Below are 23,636 nucleotides of genomic sequence, written 5' to 3' on the forward strand. Positions count from 1 at the left end.
CAAATGAGTTATGAGCAAATAATACCATATAATTTTTAAAAACATAGTCATTCTTAAATATTTTTTGAATAAATAATTATTTTTAAATTTAATCAACTGAAAATAATATTCGTACAATTGTGTGAGTCAAATTCTAGTTTTATTGATGCATGTTATATATTAGTACTGTATGTTTTAGGTAACATTTTAATGATGCACGTTCTTTTTATTAAAATTATGCACGTAAGGATAATTTGTGAGTTTTTTTTGTTGATTAAATGACATTATGTCCAAATTTATTTAAGAATATTTCATTAAGGTAACTGAAAAAGACAAATAATAAAATAGGAAGTTTAAATTCATTCAAGCATATTTCATTAATGTAACTGAAAAGACAAGTAATAAATTAGGCAATTTTATTCGTTTTAGGATATTTCATAAATGCAACTGAAAAAAACAAGCAAAAAAATAGGAAGTTTAATTAATGAAGTAATAATATTTTCAAATGGGTACTTCTCTTTTAATAATATATAGATATCCTAAAAACCCGGTCTAAGAGATAGCGTTAATTGTGCTCTTAAGTCGTAGGATTTCATCAAAGCAAGGATGGGCCGTTTGTCGACTTCGAAAGGAAACCAAAGGCCGCTTGTGGGCCGTATAAAGGGGCTTTTAAATATAATTTTATCAGCCTATTGAATGAAATAATGAGGACCCAGTCAAATATAATCAGTTACCAGCCAGTTTCAAACATTGTAGAAGAATCTCATGCAGGCTATATAGCGTCAACTTACACAGGGCCCACCAAATACTATTAAAGCCCATCTTGATTGTAAAAAATGTTTACCGCATCGACAAGAGTTGCGTTGGTAGAAAGGAAGAGCGGTTATGACGCAATGCTCTACGATACTTGCCGAAGAACGGCGGCCATTAGAGGGCGGTGAACCCACGCATTCGCATAGACGGCGCTGGAGCACTCCGGCTGATCCCGGCGGCGAATCTCTACAAGAATGCTTCACCACGGATGACGAGTACAAAGAACAGCCAAGTCATGTGTCTGAAGTGAGTTTTGACGATTTTGTCTCGTGCTCGTCGTCGTCGGGAAATGGTTACAGTTTCTATCTCGGGGGAGAGATGTCTCCGTGGGGATCTCCGCTACTGACCGAGTCGAGACCGATCGCGCCGACGCGTATGGTGATGGAGACGCGTGGAGAAGGGAGGAGAGGAAGAAGCGTGAGGAGGAAGAAAGATCTCCCGCCGTTTCTGACGACGCTGGATTGTAACGGACGGCCGAGATTCTATCACAGGAGGGTGAGAAGCGAAGGCCGGCTAGAGATTTCCAGAGTGGCAGTGAATCTACCGGAGATAGTGAGTGTTCGTGGAATAGAAGGACTCAGAATCGGAACAGTCAGAGTCAGTCGAGAACACGGCGAAGGAGAAGGAAATGACGTTCAATAGGCCCATATAAATGTTAAATTACTGGGCCGAAAAGCCCAAGACGTGTCGATAGAAGATTTGTTTGTCAAAGGGAATACCTTTTAACACAGGCCGTGCGATTGCAAGTGTTCGCTGGAGTCAGAGAAAGCTTTGATTTATACGGAAAGAAAGTGAAATAGCAAATCAGAGCAGAGCTATGGCGGAGGAAGAGAACGGGATCGTAGCGAAACCAAGAGCCAAGGTAGTATGTAGAGACGAACGTCCTTACGATTTGAGCCAAGTCCTTGTTTTTATCAATCTCTGAGATCTCTTATTGTAGCTAGTAACGGTTATAGAAATCACCCTGCGGATTCTAGGGTTTTCAATTTCTAGGTTTTGTGTCTGCTTGTGATTGTAAAAGTTAAAGCCTTTCTTGTCTCTCTTACTTACTACTCTCAAAGTCATGTGGTTTGTCTAAATTGTCAGAAAGAGATTGCTCCAGGGAGGTTGATCGATACCTATGCAGCACAATGCGAAAACTGTCACCAGTGGAGAGTCATTGATGGCCAGGAGGAGTACGAGGACATCAGAAGTCGAATGATCGACGACCCATTCACCTGCGACAAGAAACAAATCTCTTGCGAAGACCCTGCGGATCTCGACTACGACTCCTCTCGAACCTGGGTCATCGACAAGCCTGGTCTCCCCAAAACCCCCAAAGGTTTCAAGAGGAGCCTTGTCCTCCGCAAAGACTACTCCAAGATGGATACTTACTACTTCACTCCTACCGGCAAAAAGCTTAGGAGCCGCAACGAAGTAGCTTCCTACGTTGAAGCCAATCCTGAATTCAAGGGTGCGCCTCTTGAAGACTTCTCTTTCACTGTCCCCAAGGTGATGGAGGACACTGCTCCTCCTGATCCTAAGGTTGCTGCCTCTCCCGTTGCTAAGGTTGCGTCTCCTGTTGTTGCTGCTGCTACACCTTCTGATGATGATGTTTCGGACAAGAGCGCCAAATCCAAGGAATTCAAAGGAAAATTTAAGCTTGAAGAAGATACCCTCTCCGGTACTCCACACGTTTCTCCTGCTCCCTAATCTTAATGCATTGCTTAGTTTGTTTGTAGATTTGTGTTTCTTTTTTTTGTCTCAGACTGTTATATGATATAATCTACTAAGTTGGATATTTTTATTTCTTGGGAAGAAGCTAAGAGCATCTGCATCGCTAGCACTCCATCTATGGTGCTTAATTTTTTTTTTTCTTCTGGTTTTTGTCTGATTAAAAAAAAAAATTAAAAATGAACTAATCGCGGACTGCCACGTGTCAGTAGGTTCCACGAACAGAACAAGCGACGCTTACTTATTTAAGCGTTGCTGCTTAATTTTTTTTTTTTTTAAAGTTGTTAAACACCTAGGTGTTCAATGGTAGTCTAAGTCGCCTCTCTGACCTCTTTAATAAGAACTCGTAGCTTTGAAAAGGATGATGTAGATTAAAAAAATACAAGTAAGAGTGGTATACATGATCAACCCTCTCTTTCTCTGATCTAGAGGTAGTGTTGATAAGACTAGCAGCGTTATCCTCTGAATCTTCTCTTTGCTTAGCTTGACGTAAATTCTGATATCCGACTCTGAATCCTTGTTCTCGATAAAGTTTCTTCTTCACGGACTTATCTTCCTTTTGACCGGCCATGAGTTTAACCACCACGAACCTAACCAGCCGGCAACAAATGCCTCTGTTTTCCTGATTCTCTCTTCTCTGCATCTTCTATTGTTTACAACAATATATGTTTATGCTGTTGGTTTTATGAAAAACAAGTAATTAGTGGGCTTCGCTTTGATTCTACGCTTTGAGGGAAAATGTGATTGTTGTCTTTCTATTTGTCAAAAAGAAAGCAGAACTTGTTTAGTATCTTCTTCAAACTCTTCTTTTGGTTTGTTTAGCTGAAAAAAGCAAACTGCTTTGTGCAAGTTTTTCTTCCATTGCAGCTGGAGATTCCTTCTTAATCACTCGGACTTGTTGATCTCTTATACTACTTCTCACAAACGTTTCCACTTTTTGTTATTGTTGCATGAATCAAGCGTAAGAAGAAGTCTTTTTTTTTTTAATGCTGGATTGTATTATTACATCATCTAGACAAAGTGTTCTAAACAATAAACAATGAGCAAAACGAATTAAAAAAAGGATATATCAGTAGGATCCAAATAAATTAACATATATCTATTTTGCGTATGGATGATTAAATTTTTTTTTTTATAAGAGCTTCATATTTGCTTTTGGAATAGTTGAATTTCAAGAGAAATAATCTTATTAATCCAAAAATATCAGGGTTCAGACTAAATTGACAACGATTGTCACTCTCTTTTTAATACTCCATTAGAAGCCACCGAGACAAGACAACTGTTTATATTGCTATATTAATAATAATAAAATCAAAGAGATTACCATTCCATAGAATTTGATGCTGCCTTTTGAAATAGCCATAGTTTGGAACAAAAACTTCATCACCATCACATGAAGAACCATTAACGATTGAAGCCGGTAATACCTGTCGCCACCATCCGTAGTAAATCTGTCAATTACTTTTTCTAAACGGTTCAATTGAACCAAAGTTTTTACTTTTTCAAATCCATTGGAAAAAACACACAAAAAAAAACAATCAAAAACTTTGCTAGATTTAAAATAAATTGGCAATCGAACAAAGTAACTAATCAAAGATAAATCAAATCAAAGAAAGAGAAGACTCAAACAAGCTGATGACAGAGACCATCGGTTTAAACTATAAAAAAATCTCTCTTTTTTTCTCTTTCTACGGCTAAGATTTCTAATAAACAATGTAAGAAGTCTATAAAGTAAAGAAAAGGTAAGCCTCGCTCTGTTAAGGACCAAGAAAAGTATGAATTTGATGTGGGGGCTCGGCCTCTTTATTTGTAGTCGCAAGAGAGGAGCGATGATTGTTCTAATAAGCGATGTGAGATAATAAGAACACAACCCTCCTTCACTCTTCAGTCTTAAACAAACACCTTCGTATGTTCATACACTTTGGAAATCTAAGTACGTTTATCTTTTAGTATTCGAGATCATACTATCATCAGTGAGTCTAGCTTGGAAAAAAATCTCCTGTTATCCAACACTGATTGTCACAAAGATTCATAGAAATAGACTTGAAACATTCTATTGTGTCTGTTTGTTAACACAATCTGGTCAAATGTCGGATACAAAAGATTGTTTAGTAGTTGATCGGCTTTTAGCAGATAGGAATGTTTAGTAAAATTTGTTCCACTGAGTTTGTTTTTTCTTTTGTCTTCAAATGCGGTAAATCTTCAAAACCACTACTGGTTTACGGCAAAGAGGACAACGCTTCCCCTGTAACTCCAAGGAGCATGTTAAGCAGCAGCACATATGACCACACCTACAAATCCGAACCGAACCAAACAAAAGAAGGAATCAAAAATCAACAACGCACTTGGTAGGAGGGTTTGTTAGTTTTTACAAAAAAAGAGAAGGCTGTGCTCTTACTCAACAAAAACGGCGTCACACTTTCGGTCAAAGCAGATCACACAGAGATCAGGTACATCTGGTGAGAGATATATATAATCAGAGCAAATTCACAAGCATATTCAGGGAAAAATGATTCACACAAACCTTCTTCAGTCGCTTGTCTCGTTCTATTTGCAGCTGCACAAAAAACTCTGCGACAAATACAAGGTGACCGCTTAATTTGGAATGACCGTTCACACACCATACGCACGTGTTAAGCTGCTAAAACATACCTGTTCCTTAACAGTCGATGCCTCCTTCTCTCTAGAAAATCTCTACTTCTCAAAAGAGTGTATTTACTAGCTGCATCAAGACCTCTGTGACATATAGCTTAACTATTAATGAAATAGCTATTCATTTGCCGGTTATATTATTTCATTGATCTGTAAATGTGTAAACACATTGTTAGCACATATATTACATCTTGGTAAACATTATTATTGATTTTACAAAAAAATCACAACTAAAAGGGTAGACATGCAAATCACAAAACATACCACAAACAAAACAATTATAGATCATTCCTCTACAAAGACAAGTTTGGACTCCACTTCATATGGAAGAAGACTTCGTCAGGCGACTTCCAGGAAGTCGTCTAGCGCATTATATTTTAGACGACTAACATGTAAGTCGTCCCAGAAGTCTTCAAGATCTGAAAAACCTGCATATCAAATCCATATCTGAAAAACATGCATATCAAAAAACGTTCAAATGGCTTAAAAACAGAGAAAATGAGTGGAAGACTAGATAAATCTACCTTTATAGAACACACAAAAATACATATCTAAAATTAATGGATCTACCTTTAAATGAGTGGAAGATGAGAACCATTTGATTAAAAACCTGCAAAAAAAAAGTTAGAGTAGTGAGAAAGACATGAGACAAAACTGAAAAATTCATATAAAGTTTGGTGTTTTCAAGTCAAAGAGATTAAAGTGGGTTTTGAGAGTTTTAGTTCGGAAAAAAAGTAAGAACTTTATACAACAGAAAGTTACCAAATTAAGAAAAATCAGACATAAAAACTAACCAAAACGCTCAGATATGTTATGAAAGGGAGAGACATAGGAGAAGACTCCGTCAGACGACTTCAAGGACGATTTACTTGTAAGTCACCCAGAAGACTTTAATATTTTTAGTGAGAAACTAAAATTGAAGACTTCCTAGACGACTTAGTTTAAATTATTTAAGCGGAAAAATAACTTTTTAAAAATTTTTAGGCGGGAATATTTGGACGACTTACATGTAAGTCGTCTGGTTTAAATTATTCACCAGATGACTAACGACTTACAAATTAGTCGACTAGACCATAAACATAATCCCTAAACTTAATTAACTAACTGAGCACTTCATAAAATCAAATTAAACTTCAAAAGTGTTTACTATACACAAAAATAAACAGTTATATGTAAAAATTTAATTTAAAAAAAACATTCAAGCTTTCCAAAATCTAACCCTAAGAATACATACAATATTGCAATATACTTTCACTCATCTATGCTGAAAACTATTCAATTTTATTATATCTTAATTTACATTACTTAAAACTGTTTATAATTACGTGATTTTAATTTTTCATTTGTCAAAATATTTTTTAAAAAATTTATAAATTATTTTTAAGATCAACTACACCAGACGACTTACTTGTAGGTCGTCTATACGACTTCCAGCATCTCAGACGACTTACTGGGGCTATATTCGTAAAAATGGCTTATATTTTTTTGTTTGGTCACAAAGGGCTGACTGTAATTTCACAAGGCTTTTAGGTTAGTTTTGCATTTGATTCAAGTTTGGGTATACTTTTGCAATCAAAGTCAAGTTTTGAGTCATATTTGGCAAATCCTCCATATATAAATGTGGTATTTGTGGCAATTTCTCATGAAAAATGATGTTTTTTCCGTATTTGTGGTAATTTCCCATGAATTTAGAGTAGTTTCTATTTATAATTAGAAAAAATGAATTTTGATATAATTTTGATATTTTTTAAAAAAGTTTTATTATATATAAATGCTTTTGAATTATGGCAATTTTTCCAAATAGTCATTTTTAAGATTTGTCACAAAAATAGCTTTCAAAAAAAGAAAATGATCAAAATAGACTTTTTTTATTTTAAATTTTAAATTTTTATTTTTTATTTTTTTAAATTTGAAACCCTATCCCAAAACCACACTACTCTTGCTGCTGCTACACCTTCTGATGATGATGTTTCGGACAAGAGCGCCAAATCCAAGGAATTCAAAGGAAAATTTAAGCTTGAAGAAGATACCCTCTCCGGTACTCCACACGTTTCTCCTGCTCCCTAATCTTAATGCATTGCTTAGTTTGTTTGTAGATTTGTGTTTCTTTTTTTTGTCTCAGACTGTTATATGATATAATCTACTAAGTTGGATATTTTTATTTCTTGGGAAGAAGCTAAGAGCATCTGCATCGCTAGCACTCCATCTATGGTGCTTAATTTTTTTTTTTCTTCTGGTTTTTGTCTGATTAAAAAAAAAAATTAAAAATGAACTAATCGCGGACTGCCACGTGTCAGTAGGTTCCACGAACAGAACAAGCGACGCTTACTTATTTAAGCGTTGCTGCTTAATTTTTTTTTTTTTTAAAGTTGTTAAACACCTAGGTGTTCAATGGTAGTCTAAGTCGCCTCTCTGACCTCTTTAATAAGAACTCGTAGCTTTGAAAAGGATGATGTAGATTAAAAAAATACAAGTAAGAGTGGTATACATGATCAACCCTCTCTTTCTCTGATCTAGAGGTAGTGTTGATAAGACTAGCAGCGTTATCCTCTGAATCTTCTCTTTGCTTAGCTTGACGTAAATTCTGATATCCGACTCTGAATCCTTGTTCTCGATAAAGTTTCTTCTTCACGGACTTATCTTCCTTTTGACCGGCCATGAGTTTAACCACCACGAACCTAACCAGCCGGCAACAAATGCCTCTGTTTTCCTGATTCTCTCTTCTCTGCATCTTCTATTGTTTACAACAATATATGTTTATGCTGTTGGTTTTATGAAAAACAAGTAATTAGTGGGCTTCGCTTTGATTCTACGCTTTGAGGGAAAATGTGATTGTTGTCTTTCTATTTGTCAAAAAGAAAGCAGAACTTGTTTAGTATCTTCTTCAAACTCTTCTTTTGGTTTGTTTAGCTGAAAAAAGCAAACTGCTTTGTGCAAGTTTTTCTTCCATTGCAGCTGGAGATTCCTTCTTAATCACTCGGACTTGTTGATCTCTTATACTACTTCTCACAAACGTTTCCACTTTTTGTTATTGTTGCATGAATCAAGCGTAAGAAGAAGTCTTTTTTTTTTTAATGCTGGATTGTATTATTACATCATCTAGACAAAGTGTTCTAAACAATAAACAATGAGCAAAACGAATTAAAAAAAGGATATATCAGTAGGATCCAAATAAATTAACATATATCTATTTTGCGTATGGATGATTAAATTTTTTTTTTTATAAGAGCTTCATATTTGCTTTTGGAATAGTTGAATTTCAAGAGAAATAATCTTATTAATCCAAAAATATCAGGGTTCAGACTAAATTGACAACGATTGTCACTCTCTTTTTAATACTCCATTAGAAGCCACCGAGACAAGACAACTGTTTATATTGCTATATTAATAATAATAAAATCAAAGAGATTACCATTCCATAGAATTTGATGCTGCCTTTTGAAATAGCCATAGTTTGGAACAAAAACTTCATCACCATCACATGAAGAACCATTAACGATTGAAGCCGGTAATACCTGTCGCCACCATCCGTAGTAAATCTGTCAATTACTTTTTCTAAACGGTTCAATTGAACCAAAGTTTTTACTTTTTCAAATCCATTGGAAAAAACACACAAAAAAAAACAATCAAAAACTTTGCTAGATTTAAAATAAATTGGCAATCGAACAAAGTAACTAATCAAAGATAAATCAAATCAAAGAAAGAGAAGACTCAAACAAGCTGATGACAGAGACCATCGGTTTAAACTATAAAAAAATCTCTCTTTTTTTCTCTTTCTACGGCTAAGATTTCTAATAAACAATGTAAGAAGTCTATAAAGTAAAGAAAAGGTAAGCCTCGCTCTGTTAAGGACCAAGAAAAGTATGAATTTGATGTGGGGGCTCGGCCTCTTTATTTGTAGTCGCAAGAGAGGAGCGATGATTGTTCTAATAAGCGATGTGAGATAATAAGAACACAACCCTCCTTCACTCTTCAGTCTTAAACAAACACCTTCGTATGTTCATACACTTTGGAAATCTAAGTACGTTTATCTTTTAGTATTCGAGATCATACTATCATCAGTGAGTCTAGCTTGGAAAAAAATCTCCTGTTATCCAACACTGATTGTCACAAAGATTCATAGAAATAGACTTGAAACATTCTATTGTGTCTGTTTGTTAACACAATCTGGTCAAATGTCGGATACAAAAGATTGTTTAGTAGTTGATCGGCTTTTAGCAGATAGGAATGTTTAGTAAAATTTGTTCCACTGAGTTTGTTTTTTCTTTTGTCTTCAAATGCGGTAAATCTTCAAAACCACTACTGGTTTACGGCAAAGAGGACAACGCTTCCCCTGTAACTCCAAGGAGCATGTTAAGCAGCAGCACATATGACCACACCTACAAATCCGAACCGAACCAAACAAAAGAAGGAATCAAAAATCAACAACGCACTTGGTAGGAGGGTTTGTTAGTTTTTACAAAAAAAGAGAAGGCTGTGCTCTTACTCAACAAAAACGGCGTCACACTTTCGGTCAAAGCAGATCACACAGAGATCAGGTACATCTGGTGAGAGATATATATAATCAGAGCAAATTCACAAGCATATTCAGGGAAAAATGATTCACACAAACCTTCTTCAGTCGCTTGTCTCGTTCTATTTGCAGCTGCACAAAAAACTCTGCGACAAATACAAGGTGACCGCTTAATTTGGAATGACCGTTCACACACCATACGCACGTGTTAAGCTGCTAAAACATACCTGTTCCTTAACAGTCGATGCCTCCTTCTCTCTAGAAAATCTCTACTTCTCAAAAGAGTGTATTTACTAGCTGCATCAAGACCTCTGTGACATATAGCTTAACTATTAATGAAATAGCTATTCATTTGCCGGTTATATTATTTCATTGATCTGTAAATGTGTAAACACATTGTTAGCACATATATTACATCTTGGTAAACATTATTATTGATTTTACAAAAAAATCACAACTAAAAGGGTAGACATGCAAATCACAAAACATACCACAAACAAAACAATTATAGATCATTCCTCTACAAAGACAAGTTTGGACTCCACTTCATATGGAAGAAGACTTCGTCAGGCGACTTCCAGGAAGTCGTCTAGCGCATTATATTTTAGACGACTAACATGTAAGTCGTCCCAGAAGTCTTCAAGATCTGAAAAACCTGCATATCAAATCCATATCTGAAAAACATGCATATCAAAAAACGTTCAAATGGCTTAAAAACAGAGAAAATGAGTGGAAGACTAGATAAATCTACCTTTATAGAACACACAAAAATACATATCTAAAATTAATGGATCTACCTTTAAATGAGTGGAAGATGAGAACCATTTGATTAAAAACCTGCAAAAAAAAAGTTAGAGTAGTGAGAAAGACATGAGACAAAACTGAAAAATTCATATAAAGTTTGGTGTTTTCAAGTCAAAGAGATTAAAGTGGGTTTTGAGAGTTTTAGTTCGGAAAAAAAGTAAGAACTTTATACAACAGAAAGTTACCAAATTAAGAAAAATCAGACATAAAAACTAACCAAAACGCTCAGATATGTTATGAAAGGGAGAGACATAGGAGAAGACTCCGTCAGACGACTTCAAGGACGATTTACTTGTAAGTCACCCAGAAGACTTTAATATTTTTAGTGAGAAACTAAAATTGAAGACTTCCTAGACGACTTAGTTTAAATTATTTAAGCGGAAAAATAACTTTTTAAAAATTTTTAGGCGGGAATATTTGGACGACTTACATGTAAGTCGTCTGGTTTAAATTATTCACCAGACGACTTACAAGTTAGTCGCCTAGACTCTAAACATAACCCCTAAACTTAATTAACTAACTAAACACTTCATAAAATCAAATTAAACTTCAAAAGTGTTTACTATACACAAAAATAAACAGTTATATGTAAAAATTTAATTTAAAAAAAACATTCAAGCTTTCCAAAATCTAACCCTAAGAATACATACAATATTGCAATATACTTTCACTCATCTATGCTGAAAACTATTCAATTTTATTATATCTTAATTTACATTACTTAAAACTGTTTATAATTACGTGATTTTAATTTTTCATTTGTCAAAATATTTTTTAAAAAATTTATAAATTATTTTTAAGATCAACTACACCAGACGACTTACTTGTAGGTCGTCTATACGACTTCCAGCATCTCAGACGACTTACTGGGGCTATATTCGTAAAAATGGCTTATATTTTTTTGTTTGGTCACAAAGGGCTGACTGTAATTTCACAAGGCTTTTAGGTTAGTTTTGCATTTGATTCAAGTTTGGGTATACTTTTGCAATCAAAGTCAAGTTTTGAGTCATATTTGGCAAATCCTCCATATATAAATGTGGTATTTGTGGCAATTTCTCATGAAAAATGATGTTTTTTCCGTATTTGTGGTAATTTCCCATGAATTTAGAGTAGTTTCTATTTATAATTAGAAAAAATGAATTTTGATATAATTTTGATATTTTTTAAAAAAGTTTTATTATATATAAATGCTTTTGAATTATGGCAATTTTTCCAAATAGTCATTTTTAAGATTTGTCACAAAAATAGCTTTCAAAAAAAGAAAATGATCAAAATAGACTTTTTTTATTTTAAATTTTAAATTTTTATTTTTTATTTTTTTAAATTTGAAACCCTATCCCAAAACCACACTACTCAACTTTAGTAGGGGTTATTGGTTGTTGTATTTTAATGGATTTGAAAATTCGAACTAAATCTAGTGTTATTGGTTTTATGATTTTCAAATCTGTATTAAAATCATGTGTTATTGGTTTAATGATTCATAAATTATATATCAAATCAAGTGTTATTCAATCGCACGGATTTACTAATATATTTGATTTTATAATGGATTTGAATGGATTTGTTTGGATTTTTTAGTTAAAAATACAAAAACTCAAATCCGAGGGAAAACCTCCGGATTTGCATATTTTAGTTGGATTTATAAATACTATATGAATTTCTAAATCAATCAAAATATATAAACCAATAACACATATTAGATTAGTTAACACTAGGGTAAAAATGTATTTTTATCATTTAATAAAATTTATTTGGGTCATTTTTCTTATTGAATGTTATTTTTGTGACAAAAAACTTAAAAAAATAGTTATCCTTTGGAATTTCTCAATGAATTGTTGGTTTTGAATAAAAATCAAAAGAAATCTGCTTAACCAATGAAAAGTTTTCTCCCCAATCATGAAGCAGCATGCGCAGCCCTAGCTCACAATTTTTTTTTTCAAGTTAGAAACTTTATCATGCTTGTTGAATCTACGTAGATAGATTGGAATCCTCATCTTTGTGGGTGGGTCTTAGCTAGTCCAACAGGATTACCATTACAAACCATAAAAAACGCAAGTGCGCAAGCTATACATCTCCTTGCAAATCCTACACCGACCACCCGACCATTCACAAACGCTCCTCCTCCTCCTCCGCTCATCTCGTCCCCTGAATCACCTTTACTTGGCTTGGAGTGTTGGAATCCTCATCTTTGTCGACTTTCTCTGATGGCTCCCAGCCGTAAGAGAGGAAGGTTAGCGATCTTCTGCTCCCTAATCTTAATGCATTGCTGAGTTTGTTTGTAGATTTGTTTTTTTTTTTCTTCTCAGACTGTTATGATAAGTAACTAATTAAGTTGGATTTCTTGCGAAAAAGTTATAAGTCGCCTCTCTCACCTCTCTGATAAGAACTCGTAAATACAAGTATGAGTGGCATACGTTATTTATCAAGAAGGAAGACACGAGTGTATATGGTTTTAGGAGGCCTGATCCGAATCTTCTCAAGAATGCACTCTTAAGTTGGCGTTTATAGATTTTTCCTCATTTTGGTGAGTCGACTCTGGATAAAGGCATTTGATTTCTTATTAATATCATTTGAAAGTGGCTCCCGATGTGATCGCTTCCCATCTTCAAGCTTAACAAGCACCGGTATCTTAAAGGTAGCTTCACTCGTTAGGCTCTTCCATTTTTCGTGTATCACTTTCTTTGAACCGTTAGCCAGCATGATCGTCCTTTGATTCTTCACTTTTGCCTGAAGTAAATTGCGATATCAGATTCTGAATCTTTCTTCTTCACAGACTTATCTTCCTTTTTGACTCGGTCATAAGATTAACCACCACGAACCTAACCAGCCGGCAACAATTGCCTCTGTTTTCATCATTAAACTCTCTTATTCACAACAGCAATATATGTTTATGGTGTTGGTTTGTATGAAAAAGAAGTATATAGCGGGCTTTGCTTTGATTCTACGCTTTGAGGGAAAATGTGATTGTCTTTGTCTTTATATCTGTCAAAAAAATTACAGAACTTGTCTAGCTTCTTCTTCGTACTCTTTTTTTGGTTTGTTTTAGCTTAAAAAAGCAAACTGCTTTGTGCAAGTTTTTCTTCCATTGGAGCTGGAGATTCGCTTCTTTATTGAAATATATGAAGTTCTCTCTATCATTTTGAAAAAGTTATGGTTGAGTGGAGGAAATCTTGAAAATATTCCTTATCACTCACTCGGGACTACTCACTCGGGACCAAGTGGAATAACTGTCCTGTTACCAGCGGTTTAAAGAGGTACCATGTCAGCAAGACAAACCCCAATTCACTCATACACTTCGAATCCATTGACATTGTTTTATCAAATAGTTTAACTTAGTGTTGATGGGTTGAGCCAGGCCCGTGCAGTAGTGCAACATAGGAGCGACTCGTGAAAGCCAAGATAGCAAGCTATCTTAACGGGCATTCTCCCTAAAAAAATAGAGTTAATATCATGTGGACCGATGAACCACATATCAGATATTAAACTGATAAGAACAGATACTACACTTGATCTTAGCCAAAAGGCCGAGAAAGGTATGAATTGGATGCAAGGCTCGGCCTCTTAATTTATAGTCGCAAGAGAGGAGCAATGTTTGTTCTAATAAGCGATGTGGGATAATAAGAACACAACCTCTTCTCTTCAGCCTTAAAACAAGCACCTTCGTATGAATGCATTTTCATACACAGACTTTGGAGATCTAAAATATATTTTATCTTTTTAATTAGAGATCATACTATCATCAGTGAGTTTAGCTTGGAAAAAATCTCCTCCTGGGAAAACAACTGAAACTTCTAACAAGATTCATAGAAATAGACTTGAAACATACTATTGGGTTTGTTTGTTTAACACTCTTTCAATTATGATCTGGTCAAATTCGGATACAAAAGATTGCTTACTAGTTGATTGGCTTTAGCAGATAGGAATGTTCTGATAGAATGCAACATTGGAACATAGCAATCAACACGACTTGTGTCTTGTGCAATGAAGAGCAGGAATCTGTTTGCCATCTGTTCTTTGGCTGCCGGTTCTCGGGACAGATATGGAGAAAGCTAATTGAAGGTCTTATGCAGGATGACTTCACCACAGACTGGAATGCGCTTAAAGTGTTACAGTCTAACCCGAGACTCAACCCAACAAAGACCTTTATCTTTCGGTATGCTTTGCAAGCGACGATGCATACTGTGTGGACAGAGCGAAATGCTAGAAGGCATGGGGAACAACCGAAAGATATTGGCTGTCTAGTCAGGTTTGTGGACAAGACCATGAGACTCGGGTTACTTTCCGTGAAAGGGATGGGGCAGCAGTACCTTGATGAAGCTCTGATCACTTGGTTTGGGATACAAAAAAGCAATGGAGAAGCTGGATAATTCTTTTATTTTTGTGTAAATACAAAAGAAAACAGTAGCACTTGATGTAAAAAAGATTTTTGCTTGAATAAAATTTTACATTTATTCAAAAAAAAAGATGTTTCCAAATAATTAAGAAGACACGGAGAGGGTTCTTCTTCCCGCCGGTTGGACTGGCGTTTGTCTGTCTGGAGACACCTTGAAGAAGACAAAGAGATCCATTACACAAGTTTCTACCTTGTAGTAGCTTCCATGTAAGCCTGGGCCTTAATAATTGCTGAGTAAATGATACAGCTTGATTACCCCTACCTCGTAAAAGCATCTATCTAACTAAACAGTACTTGGATACGAACTGTACTTGTCTCCCAAAAGAGAAAAGAAGTCCATAAAGTTTAGTAGCAACTTGTTATATTTAAGCCGTTTATGTTTTTATGGCTCTAATTGCATTTACGATATTTTCTTTCCAAATTAGTATCACGAATTTGATAAGAGCCTTTCTCCATCTGTAATGTATCGATTGAATTTGGTGCATTATTCGCACGTGCTCTGTTCTAGAGAGAGTGAGAGAGGTACACGAGGCAGACCAATAAAGAAGGGGAGAGAGAGAGCCATGAAGCAGAAAAAGGTGTACGTGAAAGAGAGCTTGACCACTCTTTGGTGCATTCATCTTACCTGTCAAACTATTCAAACTCTTTTGCTTTCTTTGTTTTGTTCAAATTAGTCAAAATGAAGATTATTAATATCAAATACTTTTTTGTGAAACAAACGACCGACCTATCCGGTAATCATTAATTAGACTACACAACTAACCTTATCCGCACCTTATGGCTGATCTTGTTTTCTGCAAACTATGAATTTCTTGGGTTGCAGTATGTTAACTCCAAAAGAAAAAATGATTATGACATTGACGAATGAAAATGAACTTCACCTGCTTTAACGAGAAGCAATACTATACTACTTTGTTAGTTTCATCTCTTTTATATATTCATTTTATTTACAAATTTTAAAGTATTAAATGTTCTGCTTTATAACTATGCTTGCGGCTGTTTATGGTTACACGCTCGATAATAACAACATCTCCAATGTAAAATTCCATTTTTTCTTTCAAAATAGAATAAAATTAAAAATAGAGTAAAATTGCTCCAACCCTACTTCATTTTTCGCTTAATAATGGAGTGATAAACAAATAAAAAATAGATTATTCTATTTATGGAGTAAATTTCATTATGGAGTGAGATATGAAATTGGATTGGAGCATTTCTTACTCCATATTCACTTTACTCCATTTTAGAGGAAAAAATGGAGTATAGATGAGATGCCCTAAGCTTTTTTTTTCTGGCCTCTTTGCTGCATACACTCACCAGGAAATCCAGCTAAAGAAGACTTTTAAGGAAGATAGCTTACGTTGGAGTTAGCTAACGTTGGAGTTTCACTAAACCAAGAAGCCATACTGTATATCACCTCATGTTTTTTTTTGAAAATTATATCACCTCATGTTATTGGGTTTCATCCACGCGGTTACAAAATAAACAAAATTCAGCTCTCCAAGAGGCAAGAGGCAAGAGGCAAGAGGCAAGAGGCAAGAGCCCAGGTTTTCATTGTATTCAAAATAAATATCTTTATTCATTTCAACCATATTAAAAACAGATAATTTCATGTTGGATAAATTGGGCACCCCTACACGTACCTAATAACAACTGCGCGCATGAGCCTTGGGGTAGCAATTATGATCATTTACTTGTGAGGCATATTGACAAAATTAATGGGTATTACTATTATATAATGAAATTAATAAACTTAAAAAAAAGAAATTAATAAACTATATATGTTTCTTTAACAACACATTAGTGAAGCTATAAACTAAACTCTTATATTAATACCCTTTGGGTCATTTGGAAAGCTTATATCAAAGGGCATCAAACGAGTGATTTGGTGAGCATTCATACATGCAAATCCATGATTAATTAGCTGATTAAGTTAATCTCATATCTTAACTACCAAAACCGATACTTAATCATCGAATTTCCACCCAACACAGCATGACATAAAGCCCCACAAGCCACAGCTCATTAAGTGTCATGTGTACATGAACAGAAAATTTCTGTTCAAACAATGTCCTCACCGAAAAATCAAATCTCAATACTGATAAGGCTTTAAAAAATAAAGAGGATACCAAATTTATAATAAAAAACGTTTTTCTGAACATTTAATCGATGATAGATACTAAACAAAAGATATTAGTTCAAAAGCGAAGCCAAGGGTTAAAGCACAGTGTCTTTTCAATTCACGCTTAGAAACATGTAGGCCCATATTATTCAATTCAATAATGTATCTTTATCCTATGTGTGCATTATTATTCACTATTGATCTCCCAAATTATTTAAATAGAGTTCTAGTTAGTCAGCAGCATTATATAAATCTCTCCAGCAGCCAAAACACATCAAAAACAAAAGTTAAGCTATTCTTTCTTTTTTTTTTACCTTGAAAGCGTTCTCGATAGGAACAATGGCAGCTGCAGTGATATTGAGATGCATCAGCAGTACGAAGGTAAGGACATGGAAAAGATGTTCGAAGCAGATAAAGGAGCAAAGAGCTCGTCTGTACATCATTTGGAAATGTGCTGTCTTTCTTCTCTCCTCCTCCCATGATTGAGAATTTGAGATCAATCAATCTCCTTCTTGATTAATGTATTAGTTTAGTTCCCAGAGAGAAGGGAAGATATAATGTATATTCTATAGTGATCATCGATCGAAAATTGTTATGTACAATCATTTGATCATAGAAATAATTAAAACTAAGTTGTTATTTATAATAAGATATCTCATAAGAACAAAAGACCAACCAAAGTTAAGCTGTGTAAATAAGTTGCAGATCTTTTGTTTTTTCTTTCTCAAAAAGAAAAAGGTTGAAGATCTTTTTATATAGTTATATAGTTGGTGTTATACATCGTATCATTTTTTTTTCGTAACACATACTTTCATTATAGCTTAGGGTGTTACATCATATCATATCATTTTGTTACATAGTCAGTCCAAAAAAATGCGGCGCGTTTGCGACAGTTTGCTCTCTCATGGCGCGTGGTGTTTATAACGTTCAGGTCTTCCAGGGGTTTATAGCCATTTCCTCTGTAAAAAACAGAAACCCTAGAAATCAAAATCAGTGGTGATGGTGTTGAGAAGCCTAACCATATCTCACGAACTCATCAAAAACTCGAAAAATCCACCATCGTTAAACCACAAATTGAGATGGATATCGAGCTTGAAAGTGGTGTGGAAGAAGGACACGAAGCTGGACAAAGCCATCGAGCGGGACAAGCGCTACAATCTCTGCGCTCGCGTCGTCAAAGAAGTGCTTAACGAGCCAGGCCAAGCCATCCCCCTCAGGTACCTCGAGAAGCGCCGCGAGAGGCTGCGCCTCAACTTCAAAGCCAAGAGCTTCGTGGAGATGAACCCTTCCTTGTTCGAGATCTACCACGATCGGATCAAACCGAAGTCGGATCCGGTTCAATTCGTCCGCCCCACGCCCCGTCTCAGAGCATTCCTGGAAGAAGAAGAGAGGATCTACGCTGAGAACGAGCCGCTGATCGTCGCTAAGCTCTGCAAGCTGCTGATGATGGCGAAGGATAAAGTCATCAGCGCTGAGAAACTGGTTCATGTGAAGAGGGATTTCGGTTTTCCAAATGATTTTCTGGTTAGGTTGGTTAAGAAATATCCAAACTATTTCCGGTTAACCGGTTTAGTTGAAGAGGGAGGAGGTAAGTCCTTTCTCGAGCTCGTTGATTGGAACCCTGATTTCGCCAAATCGGTTATCGAGATTAGAGCCCAAGAAGAAACCGTTAGAACCGGTGTTCGCGTCCGGCCCAATTTCGACGTGAAGTTACCGTCGGGGCTATTCCTGAGGAAGGAGATGAGAGAGTGGACTAGAGACTGGTTGGAGCAAGATTACATATCGCCGTACGAGGATGTTTCTCGTTTGGACCAAGCTTCCAAGGAGATGGAGAAGCGAACTGTTGGGGTTTTTCACGAGTTACTGTCTCTCTCGTTGTTGAAGAGAGTCCCTGTGCCTATACTCGGCAAATTCTGCGAGGAGTTTAGGTTCTCGAACGCGTTCTCGAGTGTTTTTACTCGTCACTCGGGTGTATTCTACTTGTCGCTGAAAGGTGGGATCAAGACTGCGGTATTGAGGCAGGCTTATAAAGACGAGGAGTTGGTTGATAGAGATCCTTTGCTGGCTATTAAGGATAAGTTCTTGAGGTTGTTGGAGGAAGGATGGCAAGAGAGGAAGGATCGATTGAAAATGCAGAGGGAACAGGTTGAGAAAGATAGGGAGATTGCCAAGAAGCAGCAGGAGCCTGAAGAGCGTCTCTGTGAGTAACTCACAAACAAGCCTCTGTCTTGTCTGATTACTGCTGCTGTCAACGCACTTGTCAGATTTACTCTAGTGACCAAATGATGCATATTTTGATAACGATGTTGGTGTAAAGCAATTGCTAGACTTGCTTTTGAACATCGTCTTGGATGTTAGAGGATCAATCATAACTCAGTTGCAACAAATACCATCACTTTTCTTTTAGTCACGCTTTTGGAGTTGCAGCTAACAATTGTTTTTGTGATTAAATTGGTTTAGGAATTGGGAAACAGGTCTTATTGTTTCTGCCAAAATGAAACACTCCTCCTAAAAGAAAAAGCTCTGCAAGCCAACCTAACAAAAGACACGCGAATCAAATGAAATAACTCTAATATGAACCTAAAACCTCTCTGCAACCAATCTTCCCAATTCTCTTTGTACCTACTTTTACCTTTTGAGTATGTATATAACGAGAACTCACCGAAGACCTCTCTTCACATACACATACACATACACATCTCCATGGAAACTCTTTTTCTTGTAGCTATTCTACTTCTGGCTCTCTCCTCTTCCTCTTTCACACGAGGCCAAACAATCGTACATATTCCACCACCACGTCCATTATGCGCCTCTCAATACGCGCTAGCTAACTACGCTTGTTCGCGTCTCCCAATGAACACTGTCCCACTTCCTTCCCCCATTGCCCCACCTCCTCCTCCCATATTTCCTCCTCCTGACCATGACCACGACCATGACCACGACCATGATGATGATCACGATCACGACCATGACGGTGATGACCACGATCACCATGACCACGACCATGACGATGATGACCACCACCATAATCACCATGACCACGACCATGATCACAACCGCGACCACGACCATGATCACAACAACCACGGTCATGATCATGATGACGATGACCATGACCACCACCACCACAACGACAACAGCCACAGACGCCACCATCGGCGCCGTCACCACCACCACCATCATCATCACAGACACAGAGAGGAGACGTACGCTCAGCAAGAGTGTTGCAAGTGGGTGAAGCAAATGGACAACGAGTGCGTGTGCGACCTTCTGGTTAGGCTGCCGCCATTGCTAGCGAAACCAGCTCATAACTATACAGTCTTTGTGGATGAGTCCTGCATTGTCACTTTCACCTGCGGAGGCAGACTCATTCGCTGATCAATCCCTCTTTCACTCTCATTGTCTTAATATCCTTTTGTTTATCGTCTTTTCTTTAGCTGTAATAAACAAAATATTCCTTTATTTCACTCCCTTCAGTTTAACTGCTGTGTATGTTTTACACTTGTCTAGTCAAAAGTCAACCAAACCCAAAAAGAAAGTCAGAGCGTGATTATCATTCATTATCGCGAGCTTCGCTCGCTCTAATACGCGCGAACGTATTCTATTGCATATGGGCCTAAGTTCTTAGAACATGAGATTATTCTAGGCCCATTATTTATTGTACATCACACATTTTGGAATTTATTCCAGGCCCGTGTATTGTATTTACACCGCAGTAGGTTATAGAGTAAGAATCTAGTAGGTTTTAGTTTTTGGTTTTTAGATTTTGGTTTTTGGTTTTTAACTTTTAGATTTTGGTTTTAGATTTTCAGCTTTTGGTTTTGGTTTTGGTTTTTGGTTTTTAGATTTTGGTTTTGCTTTATTCTTAGTTTTTTTTTATAAAATAAGCAATACATTGTTTTAAAATATTTTTTTTTTAAATTACCATTAAAAAAATTATCAAAATATAGTGGCTGTTATTTAAAATAAAAACATCACCATGTTTTAAATTATTTTATTTTAAGTGTTATACTTAAATATAATTTAATTATTACATACAATATTTTTTCGTTTTTTAGAACTTGAATGGCTACTTTTCAAATTAATATAATATATTGTATTAATAAAATATTTTAAATTTTATAATTTTTAGTTGTTGTTTATTATGTACAATAATATTATTCAATAATTTATTTATAGATATTAAGAATTAATTGGCTACAACTAATACTAAAATTATCTATATTTATTTACATATATGAAACACATAAATTATTTTACATTAATGTTAAATGATAAAAAAAAATTTATGGGAATTTTATCTTTATGAAAATATTATTTACTTAATTATTAATTAATTAAAATATAGTATTTTATACAAATTGGTTGAAATTTTTAAAAACTAGTTTCCCTTAATTTTAGGGAATTTATTTGTTAAAAAACTTGATTGGCATGTGAAATGGTTTTTACAAAAACAAAAACTAAAAGCTAAAACTTGATTGGATAAAAAATGGTTTTTACAAAAACAAAAACCAAAAACTAAAACAAAAACTACAAACAATCAACCTCTAAAATCGTTGAGGCTTTCAGGACTTAACCTCATTTAAATTTTTGACCAATTTTTTCAAAGAAACTTGTTTATTAGTATAATCTGTAATAAGATCACACAGAAAAAATGTGTTCAAAAAAAAAAAAAAAAGTTCACACAGAAAACTCTAACATAATTCAATCGACTCCATTTCTTACCATAATGCAACTTTAGTCGACAAATTGAGAGAATATACTTGTATAATAATACTAGCAAACAAACAAAAAACAAAGAGATAACTTATAAAACAAAATAGGATGGAGATTCATGGAATCCTTACTTTTGTTTTTAAAAAAGTCGCATTGATGGGAAACAATGATAGAATTTAATTATTGCGTTATGCTCAAAAGATGTGATTCTTTTTTACTCCAAAGACTTTTTTTTTTTTTTTTTTGCAATTTGTTCTTTGTCTTCTTCCACTTTTTTCCTTATATCTTAAAGCATCATTATCGGTAGTTAATAGTAGGTCTCTTGGGGTTTTTTTCAATTAAAACAAAATAAAAAAAAATTAATTTTAAGAGGCGTATCTTAATTAGGGTCATCAAGATACGTCGTTTAGCGCCACGTGTTGGAAAAAGAGAGGAGAAAGGAGAGGTGAAGACGATTTCGAGGTTTCTCTGCTTCGGACGTCGTAAACGAATGCAGAAGTGGTCCTGTCGTGGCGGAGAAGCCGGCACAGAGCTGAGAATGAAACGGAGTTTGTGGTGATTCGCGGAAGTGGTCATGTCGTGAGACGACGGCCATGGTGGCTCCGGTTTCAGTTGATGGCGGAAGAAGAAAACCGCGACCGCTAGAGAGGACATGGAAGAGGAGGAGCAGTGGCTTAGAATGTTGAGAACGAGTTGAAGAGCACGGCTAATTGAGGATAAGGTGGTATCGTCAATCAATTCCTTTTTAAATTATTATTGTAAGATTGAATGTATGTTTACAAGCTAAGGTATGAAGAATGAGATATAGTAAGGTATGAAAAGATATGTAGAAATAAAGTAGTGTTACAAGATTATCAATGGTTTTTTTGCAGAATATCGAAAGTATTCTTGATTCCCATATTCTCATTTGTCTCTTGTATATAGAATGATGGACATTATTGTTCTTTGTGGGGACTTTGTGATGTGTTTTTAGAGTGTATATTGGCTTCGTTTCCCTCATTGTTTTGTGTGTAAGGTTTCTCATATAATGATTTTGTGATGTGTTTTAGTGTAGACATGGTTTGTTACCGCCGTTGTCTGATTTTGAGGTTTCTCATATAAAGATTTGAGAATTTTGAAGAACTTTGCTGTTCTTGCAGGTGCTAAAGGGCATAACAGATGATGAACGTAAGTTGCTAGATGAGTTTGAGGATGTTGAATATGACAGAAAGGCTGTTGAAGTGGTGCTTACGGTAAATAATATGTAACATCCCGAGTTGTGATATGTGAAAAGGCTTAAGAGAATAAATTTGGCTACCTATGTCACCAAAGTTGACTTACCTTTTCTGGAGCACATCCTGAAAGAACTCTAGAGTTAAGCGTGTTTGAGCTGGAGTAGTGGAAGGCTGGGTGATCTATCGGGAAGTGATTCGCGATAGCGTGCGAGTGAGGCCAAAGCATGGGAAAAGGTTGGGTGGTGATTGCAGGGTCAGTAAACAATGATTTTGAGCCTTCAGAAATTAACGGACCGACCCACATGTGACCTATCGGGAAGTGATTCGCGATAGCGTGCGAGTGAGGGCAAAGCATGGAAAAAGGTCGGGTGGTGATTGCAGGGTCAGAAAACAATGATTTCGAGCCTTCAGAAATTAACGGACCGACCGTCGGATGGGATGGGGTCCACGGGCCGAGAGAGCGGGCGTGGGTGGCCCATTAGCCGTGGACGGATCGGGGCGTTATAGTGGTATCAGAGCTGGTTAGCCATCTCGGTTCTGACCCGAGAGGCGTCTTGAGACCTGTCGTGGGGGGGCAACGAGGACGTTGCGTTCTTTGAGAGGGGGTGAATTGTAACATCCCGAGTTGTGATATGTGAAAAGGCTTAAGAGAATTGATTTGGCTACCTATGTCACCAAAGTTGACTTACCTTTTCCGGAGCACATCCTGAAAGAACTCCA

General features: G+C 35.9%; 4 protein-coding genes and 3 long non-coding RNA genes across 7 annotated transcripts; 5 read left to right on the forward strand and 2 right to left on the reverse strand.

The window, feature by feature from the left end:
• The first annotated feature begins 864 nt into the window (after positions 1-864).
• LOC106309237 lies at positions 865-1,434 on the forward strand. Its single transcript, XM_013746289.1, has one exon. The coding sequence runs from the start codon at positions 865-867 to the stop codon at positions 1,432-1,434; it is 570 nt and encodes a 189-aa protein (XP_013601743.1).
• Positions 1,435-1,516: 82 nt separating this feature from the next.
• On the forward strand, positions 1,517-2,580 carry LOC106309574 (methyl-CpG-binding domain-containing protein 4-like). The gene is made up of 2 exons (XM_013746630.1): positions 1,517-1,654; positions 1,879-2,580. Exons 1-2 carry the CDS (start codon positions 1,610-1,612, stop codon positions 2,482-2,484), a joined length of 651 nt encoding a protein of 216 aa, XP_013602084.1. The 5' UTR covers positions 1,517-1,609; the 3' UTR covers positions 2,485-2,580.
• A 2,308-nt stretch (positions 2,581-4,888) lies between these two features.
• Positions 4,889-5,243, reverse strand: LOC106309575. The gene is made up of 3 exons (XR_001263597.1): positions 5,158-5,243; positions 5,030-5,076; positions 4,889-4,961 (listed from the first exon to the last, which is right to left on the reverse strand). It is a non-coding gene; the product is annotated as an uncharacterized LOC106309575 (long non-coding RNA).
• Positions 5,244-9,628: 4,385 nt separating this feature from the next.
• Positions 9,629-9,983, reverse strand: LOC106311469. Its single transcript, XR_001264023.1, has 3 exons — positions 9,898-9,983; positions 9,770-9,816; positions 9,629-9,701 (listed from the first exon to the last, which is right to left on the reverse strand). It is a non-coding gene; the product is annotated as an uncharacterized LOC106311469 (long non-coding RNA).
• Positions 9,984-17,842: 7,859 nt separating this feature from the next.
• On the forward strand, positions 17,843-19,392 carry LOC106307814 (protein ROOT PRIMORDIUM DEFECTIVE 1). Its single transcript, XM_013744877.1, has one exon. The coding sequence runs from the start codon at positions 17,986-17,988 to the stop codon at positions 19,192-19,194; it is 1,209 nt and encodes a 402-aa protein (XP_013600331.1). The 5' UTR covers positions 17,843-17,985; the 3' UTR covers positions 19,195-19,392.
• A 297-nt stretch (positions 19,393-19,689) lies between these two features.
• Positions 19,690-20,581, forward strand: LOC106311132 (histone-lysine N-methyltransferase set1-like). The gene has a single exon (XM_013748359.1). The coding sequence runs from the start codon at positions 19,690-19,692 to the stop codon at positions 20,362-20,364; it is 675 nt and encodes a 224-aa protein (XP_013603813.1). The 3' UTR covers positions 20,365-20,581.
• A 1,538-nt stretch (positions 20,582-22,119) lies between these two features.
• LOC106311148 lies at positions 22,120-22,940 on the forward strand. Its single transcript, XR_001263931.1, has 2 exons — positions 22,120-22,423; positions 22,842-22,940. It is a non-coding gene; the product is annotated as an uncharacterized LOC106311148 (long non-coding RNA).
• The last annotated feature ends 696 nt before the right edge of the window (positions 22,941-23,636 follow it).

This window comes from Brassica oleracea, chromosome C8 (genome assembly GCF_000695525.1).
Source record: "Brassica oleracea var. oleracea cultivar TO1000 chromosome C8, BOL, whole genome shotgun sequence".
NCBI lineage: Eukaryota > Viridiplantae > Streptophyta > Magnoliopsida > Brassicales > Brassicaceae > Brassica > Brassica oleracea.